The sequence below is a fragment of the Bidens hawaiensis genome, unplaced genomic scaffold (genome assembly GCF_021521415.1).
Source record: "Bidens hawaiensis isolate Kalapana, Puna unplaced genomic scaffold, B.hawaiensis_p1.1 tig00024980_1, whole genome shotgun sequence".
Lineage (NCBI taxonomy): Eukaryota > Viridiplantae > Streptophyta > Magnoliopsida > Asterales > Asteraceae > Bidens > Bidens hawaiensis.
The window spans coordinates 47,019-56,774 of NW_027493962.1; the positions used below are offsets into that span (position 1 = coordinate 47,019).

Genomic DNA, 9,756 nt, shown 5'->3' on the forward strand with positions numbered 1-9,756 from the left:
TGTAGAAGCTTGTGGTGTTGGTGTGACAGTTACGGGTAGGGCACGATTGTTGGTGTTCTTGTTGATGGTGGATAGTACGTGTTGGTAAGTGAGGATTTCGGTGTATACATTAGTGGTGAATCGTACGTGTCGGTAAGTTTGTCGGAGAGTTGGGTGACATGGTTAAAGAGGCGGGCGGTGGTTTCCATTTGAGCATCGATTTTGGTAGTAAGAGTTTTTCTGGCTTTGATGAGAGCGGCTAGTTGATTGTTGATTTTGGCTTGCGATGTGAAAGCCGCTGTGGTGATGACAATGAGTTGATTAATTTGGTCGGTAATGGAGGGTGGAAGGTCATCGGAAGAAGTGGAGTCTTCGCGGGGCGGCATGGCGGAGGAATGAGACGAGAATGAAAGCACCATTGATAGTAGTCGATTCGAGATGGCTAATCTCCCAAGACAGTGACCCTTTGAGCGGGTTAGACTCCAAAGAAATAGATAGAACAAGACATTTTACTTAATAACTTTTCTACTTTTCATTCATAATTAAAATGACATTATATAGGCCATGAACAACTAACCTATCAGTTAGTGGGTACTAACCACTAAGCCACTATCCTAGACTAAATAAAGAAACACGTGCAAGTTAAATAAACATAATTAAAGAAACAATGCATAAACATGTGAACGTGGGTATGGGTGCGCGTATCAACATCCATGATTCTTCTTGAAGATTTGTTTGTAAGCAAACTAGAGAGACAACTTTTAAGTTAATTTTATAAACAAAATTAGGTGCACAGGGTACATTCATTAGTTCCGGTCCATTTGGCTCGAACATCCACAATATTCCATGCTCTATGCTGATCTTGCACTCGACAATGTAGCGAACATTCATATATACTTCACACGCTTTTATAAATGTATTTGGAAACCTACTTGTGATTCAACTACCAAAGTCTTAACTCTTAAGATCGTATGGAGTGTTTGCAAGCCAACTTTTACTTAATATTAAAAAGTAAGTCGTTCAAACTTTCTATTTTCATTCATGAGAGAGATATCCATATGAGTGACATCATGTATCTTATTCTTAAATAGGAATGACAATAAAACATTCTAACCTAAACCTAACATGCAAACTTGAAACTCAAAACATCCGACCGGATTACCTAAAAGAATTGTTTAACCGAACCTTATACTAATTTTTTTATTTTTATTTCAGATTAACCTTTGTATAGTAAGGGTTCGCTATAATAGTTTCATTACGTGAAAACAAACTTTTCTTTCGAATTATATATGTATTTGATTATATATTTGTTCGTAATTTTTATGAATCGAAGTATTAACTTATCTTTTGTGATTTATCTTATAATAAATTTTACATATTTTAACTTATGTAATTCATTATATTTTAAGTTAAAGTTGTTAAAGATATGAATTTGTATATATAAAAGTTAGAATAGTAAGAAAAGAATGTATTTTTAACTCCCAAAAATAATCTTTTAACCAAATAACGGGTATACCCAACTTGTGGGTGTGTCTAATATTCGATGGGTAATAATCGGACATATATATATATATATATATATATATATATATATATATATATATATATATATATATATATATATATATATATCTAACAAGGCTATCAGTTGGGTGCGAAACAAGGTTGTCTAACCCGGTATAAGACCGTGACTACAATAAAAATGTACAATTACCGTCCCTAATCAAAAAAAGGTATGCATTTAGATTGTTCCATTTTATATGACTATCACCAAATCAGGTGTAACACCTTACAAAACTGTGTATTTGTGAGTTGTGACAGTTAATTATGTCGCTAACGGCCTTTTGCTGATTGAAATTCACGATCGCCAAGACCCTCTTCGCTAACCCGTTTTCACGATCATATTGCTAGCAATTTTAGCTATTAAAAGACTGTTTTTTATTTGTGACCACGATGTCTGCAACCATATTGAATTTGGTCGCAAAACTCCAAAAATATTGGGGCTAGAATAAAAGTTACTGATCTTTCCAATTCCAATGAGAAATACTATATCAAGCCTTTTCGCACAACTCGTAGTCCCTGCTTTAGTAAACTCAGCTATGAGTATTCGAAAATGAATGTCGGGCTCTTTCTTTCACAACTAGCCCCATTTTCTTAATTCCGAGACTTTCTCTTTTGTCAAGCCCCAAGATTGCGGTCCTCCTTTGAGTTTGGGTTCAGTGGGATGTGTTAGAAAATAAAGTAAAATACATAAGAATCAATTCCATCATTGCCTTATTTGAGATGTGGACAATTAGGTGCCAGCTCTTCATGACCGTTGCATCAATCAAGGGATTTCACCATCTTTCTTATTATTATATTTCCTTGTTAAGTCATGATATCAATATTTAAATTGTAATGTTCTTCTTCCTCATGTAACAGAAAACCACACAGAAAAAATCAATAAGAAAGTTTGATCCATTTTCTTCTATTGTATTCTGGTTATTATTGTTATTAGGATGATTATGTCAAGTTAAGGTCAACATACGTAGCAGCAAGGACGGTGCATCTCCTTTTTAGCGAATTTGAATGATTCTAGTTATTATTTATATATCATACTTAAAAGTTGAAGACAAAAATATGGAAAGACTATGGTGCGGACGTATCATCTCATAATAAGCAAGAAAAATAAAATGATAGACCATTATGATATGGGTCGGGTCAAACATGCAAAAGTGGGGTTTATGGTTTTATGTCTAGTTTATTGTTTTCTTATTTTCAGTAATTAACGTGTGATATTGGAATAATGTGGTTGTTTAATTATAAGGGTCAAACATACAAAACTTCCTTTTCTAGTTTGTAATCCCTTTATAAGGGTTTGTCTCGTTTAATTAATGCATTCAGAAAGTTATCAACTTTAATATTTTCCTCCCACAAATTCTATCTAGTTTTTCGTCTATTTTCTTTTTGAAACCCAACCTGGCCCGGCCGGTCGGACAGGTACGACCAAGACCCGGTGCTAATACTGGTCCGGGTCAGGGTATTTGACCCGTTTTCTAATAACCCGGACTGGTTTTGCGGTGACGGTCCAACCGAACCCGGTGACCCGCCGGGTGAACCGTTGATTTCAATTTTCTTATCAGATTCGTTGATAGGTAGCCGATTCGAGATGGCTAATCTCCCAAGATAGTGACCCGTAGAGTGAGTTAGACTCCAAAGAAATAGAGAGAACAAGACATACTTTTACTTCAATATTCTTCTTAATTTAATTCTAAACTTGCCATGCCTTTTATAGGCTTACATCCAAAGGTAAATAACCAACAAGAAGTTATCAAACACATGCACGTACTAGGCCACTAACCACTAATCTAGAGACTTACTAAATAATTGATTAGAAACAAATGAAAAGACATGAACATGAGCTACGTGGGTTGTGGAGCACGTATCAATTCCTCGCCCCTTCAAAACGTTCTTGTCCTCAAGAACGCAATATATGTTCCACAGAGGTCGCCATTCGACTCTACCGGTTGCATTTGGACCCGTCGGAGTAAAACACCATGGTCGGTACCACTCGCGTCTCACCATAGCATAGTGGATCATTGGCTTGTCTTGTATCTTCAGTTTCCTATGTGATTGTGCTTTAGCAAAATGGCTTGGAAATTCATCTAAAGACGAACATTTTCCTTTTGCATCTGCATGTGCAAGTTGTCCAATTACCATGAATGCCCTTGAAACGATGTCAATTGATAGAAGCCATGGAGGTCGCCAATCATGTCTTCCGGTTGCATTCGGCTTAGTTGTAACGTAAAGGCTCGATAGGTGCCATGGAGGTCGCCAATATCGTCATACGGTGGCATTCGGTTCTATGTTGTTCAATGGCGAGACTCGGGTTTTGTTGGTGCCATGTTGGGTAGGTGAACGTGCAATTTTGGGGACTGGATTAGGGTGTCGATAGGTTCCTTTTAAGGTTTGTTTTGGTGCTGATTTCTCGGTTGGTTTGGGCGACGTTTGTGGTGCAGGAGAGGTCGTAGAATAGGATCTTTTGGGTGCGGTTTTTGGGGCTTCTTGTTGGTGTCGACGGCGGCGTTTGTTGTTTGTTGGATGCGGTTGAGGATATTTGATGCAAGAAAGGTTGTGGAGCAAATGGCGTGGGTGGCGGTTGAGGAGGCGGTAGTGGTGGAAGGGCGGCGAGTGGAGGTGGTGGAGGTAGACCTAGGCTAGTGCAGAACTCGACGAGGCATTGTTTGTTTTTCTTGATATTGGCCCACATTTCATCGAGCAACAACGTAATGTTTGTGGCCATGTTGGAGGTGAATTAAGGAATGAAAGCACCAATTGATAGGTAGTCGATTCGAGATGGCTAATCTCCCAAGATAGTGACCCGTAGAGTGGGTTAGACTCCAAAGAAATAGAGAGAAAAGACATAATTTTACTTCAATATACTCATTAATTTAATTCTAAACTTGCCATGCCTTTTATAGGCTTACATCCAAAGGTAAATTGTAAACTGGTAAAAATCAACCATACATTTCATTGATGATTGTGGTAATATTTATAATACAATAGAACGACAATCACTCCTTAATCATAGGAGTATGACTAGGCACATTAAAGATACAAATAAATACAATAATTGAGATGATTGACTTTCTATTTTCTATTACCCCCTTCAATCGAAAAGGTGGCGGTCCAAGTCGTAACATAGTACGGAAGGCTTCAAACGAGGCGCGGGGAAGACTTTTGGTGAAGATATCGGCCACTTGAAGATTGGTTAGAACAAACCGTGTATATAATTTGCCCGATGTAACAAGCTCTCTTACAAAGTGATAATCCAGATCAATGTGTTTAGCACGCTTATGAGAAACTGGATTATGAGTCATAAACAGAGCACTTTTGTTGTCACAAAGAAGTGTTGGTCGATCGGAGCGGTAAGGCATTAAGCTCTTGTAGTAAATGAGTAATCCAAACAATTTCTGCCACCTTGTTTGCCATAGCCCTATACTCGGATTCACAGCTGGATCGTGAGACCGTAGGTTGTTTCTTTGCACTCCATGACATGAGATTGCCCCCCAAAAAAAATAGAATAACCATATGTGGATCGTCGTGTTTCAATGCATTGTGCCCAGTCAGCATCACAGTATCCGACTAGTGTGGATTTACTGGGTCGACTAAAAATGAGTCCGAATGAGAGAGTGCCTTTCACATAACGAAGTATTCGTTTAACAGACTGAAAATGATCAATGGTTGGAGCGTACAAAAATTGACAGACCTGATTCACAGCATATGATAAATCTGGACGAGTTGTAGTCAAATACTGAAGAGCACCGACTAGAGACCGATATAGAGTGGGATCGGAATGAGGTTCCCTGTTGGTGGTAAAAGTCTCATGAGGAGCCAGTGGTGTACCAATCGGTTTGGAATCATAGAGACCTGCACACTTAAGAATATCAGTGGCATACTTCGACTGTGTGAGAAAGAGGTCGGTGTAGGCCACTTCAAGACCTAGGAAATAGTTTAGATCTCCAAGTTCTTTGATGGCAAATTCGGCATTAAGTCGAGAAATAAATGCACTGATGGTCGACTCATTGTTTCCGGTGAGAATAAGATCGTCCACATAGACAAGTAAATACATAGTGCATGCGGCTCGGCAAAACACAAAAAGTGAAGTATCGGCACGGCTGCAAATGAAACCATAAGATAAGAGAAACAAGCTTATATGTTGAAACTATGCTCTTGGGGCTTGCTTGAGACCGTACAAATCTTTGGATAACTTGCACACATGATTGGGAAATTCTAGATTAACGAAGCCCGGTGGTTGTTTCATGAAAGCGGTTTCGCTCAAGTTACCATTCAAAAATGCATTTTTAACATCGAGTTGGTGTAACTTCCAACTGTTTAAAACAGCAAGAGAAAGAACTATTGGAACTGTGGAAGCTTTCACCACGGGGCTAAACGTGTGCGAATAGTCGAGACCCGGTATTTGTGTATAGCCTTGTGCCACAAGATGGGCTTTGTATCGTTCAATAGATCCATCAGAATGATCCTTAATGCGGTAAACCCATTTTGACCCAACAATATTTGTAGATAGAGGCCGAGGAACAAATGTCCACGTGCGATTAAAGTGTAAAGCATTGATTTCTTCATGCATAGCTGCCAACCATTTGGGATCCTTGGCCGCTGACTTGAAACCGCGTGGTTCAGTGAGGGCGGATAAGACAATTTGGAGAGGATGAGTAGTGAGAGATGCTAAATCGGCTATGTGTTTCGGTTTAAAAATCCCTGCTTTGGACCTTGTGGTCATAGGATGAGCAGATGTTGAAGGCATGTGTTCAGTTGTATCACGAGTATGGGAAGTATGGACGGGTGAGGTTTCTTGAGTGAATTGAGCATCTGGTACAGGATCAGAATTGGTGGCTAATGGAGCAAGTGATGGGTGGGGAACTGAAGATGGGCAAGTATTTTGGGTTGAGGGTGAGTTTGGGGTGATGAATGAATTTTCTTGAGATGAAGTTTTATCAGAGGGCTGGCATAAGGAACAAGGATCTGAGTCGCCACTGGAGGATCGAATGCTGGATGGAAAAGGCTGGTTTGGGCTGGGTGAAAATGCTGGCTGGGCGGGCTTACTCGTGCTTGGATTTGGGCTTTGTGATAAGGGAGATGGCGGGTTTGGATGTTGTGTGGATGGGTTGGTCTCAATAGGTGCTGGTCCGTTGACTTCATCTAAAAACGTGGTGATATAAAGTCCGGATAAACTCACGACATTAGTTGAGCCTTGAAAAGGAAAGACGGTTTCATTAAAACGAGCTTGTCGAGTGACATAAATACGAGAAGTAGATGGATCAAGGCACCGGTATCCTTCATATTGTGGGCTATATCCAATAAGAACACATGGGATACTCCGAGGTGCTAGTTTGTGTTTGGAATAATTTCGTAAATATGGAAAAACTTGACAACCAAATGCTCAAAAATTTGCATATTGCGGGTCTTGAGCAAAAATTAATTGAAATGGCGACTTGTTATCTAATAATGGAGTCGGCAAACGATTAATAATAAATGTTGCTGAAGTAAAAGCCTCGGCCCAATAAGACGCGGGAATGTGAGCATTAAATAGCATGGTTAGCCCGGTTTCAACAATATGTCGATGTTTTCGTTCCGCACGACCGTTTTGTTATGGCGTGTAAGGACATGAATATCGATGAAAAGTGCCATTTTCTTCAAAGATCTTACGAACCGTATGATTCACAAACTTTGTGCCACTATCACCTTGGAAAACTTTAATTTTTCTTATACATTGTGTTTGGACAAGATTAATAAACTCCGGTAGAACCGTATATAACCCTGTTTTGGTTTTAAGAGGATAAAACCATGTGAAGTGAGAATAGTCATCAATAAAAACAACATAATACCAATAACCATCTTTGGAGCCAATAGTGTCGGGCCCCATAAATCACAATGTATAAGATCTAATGGTTGCGAAGATCGCTTTAAATTAATATCAAAAGAAAGTCTTTGTCCTTTCGCGAGTTGAAAAGGAGTGCAAATAATAGGTTTGGGCAAAACCGAAGTAACAGATAACACCCCTAACTTATTCAAAATAGAAATAACATTAAACGCAACATGGCCTAAACGAGCATGCCATAACTCATAAGAAGCCCGGTTGGAAACAGTAGCAACAAAGGCTTGTGGAACTTACTTGAGCACGTAAAGACCATTTTCACAACTTCCTTTAGCAAGCACTTTATTTGTTTTCCGGTCCTGAATATGATAGAACGGTTGAGATAAAAGAACATCAACCGGATAATCAGATGTTAACTTGCTGACATATAATAGCTTCTTAGTAAGATTTGGAACGACAAGTACATCACGTAATGAAATATGATCATTAATAATAGATGTACCCGTATGAGTAACCAGGAGCGTTTTACCATTTCCAAATATAACACGAGTATTACCTTGATAAAAAGAGGACTGACTTAAAGATTCAAAATCAGGAGCCATATGCGCGGTTGCCCCAGAATCAACATTCCAATCCAGAGTATTTGTGGTGACATGGCATTGAGCATGAAAGGCTTTTGCTAAGGACTCATCTGAGGGAGAATTCTGACTTGCATATTTGTGTAAATCAGGGCAAGATGAGGCAGAATGACCATATGTTTTGCATAATTTACAATGAGGACGTTTTTCATACGTCCGACCCCGACCACCATTAAAACCCCCATGGGAGCTTCTGCCCCTATAGGCACCAGAAGACCGACCACCACGCGAGTGGCATGTGTGCTGAGCATGAAAGGCGGCCTGTGGGGTAGAACTTCCATGTAGGGATTGAAGAAATAATTCATTGCTTTCAGCTTGGGTTACAAGGTCACAGAAAGTAGGCACGGGTTTAATAGCCCTGATAGAAATGTAAAAAGTTTCAAAAGATGGGCCTAGTCCGCAAAGGAACCAATGAAGCTTGTCACTTTCCGCAACCGGTTCACCAATCGCGACTAGCTGGTCACATATGGATTTGAACCGACGACTGTAATCAACTACCGAAGATGTACCTTTGGTGAGTTGATGAAGGGTGTCACGCAAAGAATGCACGCACTCAACAGAAGAATTGCTATATGCGTTTTCGAGTGCCAGCCAGATCTGACGGGCTCCGGTGATATTGAGGACTTCAACAGCTGTTTCTTTAGTGAGAGAGGCGTGCAAAATAATTACTGCACACTGGTCATTTTCAATCCAGGGGGCAACCATAGTGTTGGTGACAATTTTTTATCGACAGTGATTGTCGTCGATGGCCGAGGGGATGAACCATCAATGTGATCTATAAGCTTTTGAAAGGTAAAATGGGAATCATGTGATCTCTCCATAACAAGTAGTTAGTAGAGGAGAGTTTGATTGTGAGTAAGTGTAAGATGGTGTTCATGGAGAGAGAGTTGTCAGAGGTGGCATCTGCCATGAGGAAGAAGAAACAAGAAGCAGGGGTGACTTAGGGTTTAGATAACGAAGAGGGAACTCTGGCTGATACCATGTAAACTTTGGTAAAAATCAACCATACATTTCATTGATGATTGTGGTAATATTTATAATATAATAGAACTACAATCACTCCTTAATCATAGGAGTATGACTAGGCACACTAAAGATACAAATAAATACAATAATTGAGATGATTGACTTTCTATTTTTTATTATAAATAACCAACAAGAAGTAATCAAACACATGCACGTACTAGACCACTAACCACTAATCTAGAGACTTAGTATATAATTAATTAGAAACAGATGAAAAGACATGAACATGGGCTACGTGGGTTGTGGAGCACATATCATTTGTCTCCATCTCTTGCATTAGTCTTTGTTATGAAAGCAACAAAGGTCTACAATGACATTAAGATGAAGTCGAGTGGGTTTAAAACCATAATACAAGTTCATAGAACAAGAAATATAGATGAATCAAAGAGAAGTGATATTAAGAATATCCTGGTTAGAAAACATGATAGCTGTTGATACATTAATCCGATGGAGCTCTTCATTAGTGATGAAAAGGGCGGCCATGATTTTATGAGCTAACTTGATTTAGACATAAGGAAGTAGGGTTTATAAAGAAAGCCGGGCCATAATTGTGGTGTGCTTGTTTATGTAACCAAAATAAAAGTAAAGTAGAAGTTGTAATAATTATTACTTAATATTGGATTATATATATAAATATAATAAGTATTTATTAGGTCATCCGGGTTAACACCGGTCCGCCCTCCCGGGTCGGTCCGATCTTTGACCCGTTAAGAATTCCGGGTCAACATTCGGGCCGAG

General features: G+C 39.2%; 1 protein-coding gene across 1 annotated transcript; it reads right to left on the bottom strand.

Annotated features, from left to right (window-relative positions):
- Positions 1-4,966: 4,966 nt before the first annotated feature.
- On the bottom strand, positions 4,967-8,697 carry LOC143570413 (uncharacterized). Its single transcript, XM_077056072.1, has 3 exons — positions 7,652-8,697; positions 5,703-6,827; positions 4,967-5,636 (listed from the first exon to the last, which is right to left on the bottom strand). Exons 1-3 carry the CDS (start codon positions 8,695-8,697, stop codon positions 4,967-4,969), a joined length of 2,841 nt encoding a protein of 946 aa, XP_076912187.1.
- Between the last annotated feature and the right edge of the window lie 1,059 nt (positions 8,698-9,756).

Coding starts and splice junctions, on each gene's coding strand:
- LOC143570413 (XM_077056072.1), bottom strand. CDS start 8,697: ATGGTTGCCCCCTGGATTGAAAATGACCAGTGTGCAGTAATTATTTTG. Junction 6,828..7,651: donor AATGGTCTTTACGTGCTCAA/GTAAGTTCCACA, acceptor TATTGGATATAG/CCCACAATATGAAGGATACC. Junction 5,637..5,702: donor AAAGATTTGTACGGTCTCAA/GCAAGCCCCAAG, acceptor TTTCATTTGCAG/CCGTGCCGATACTTCACTTT.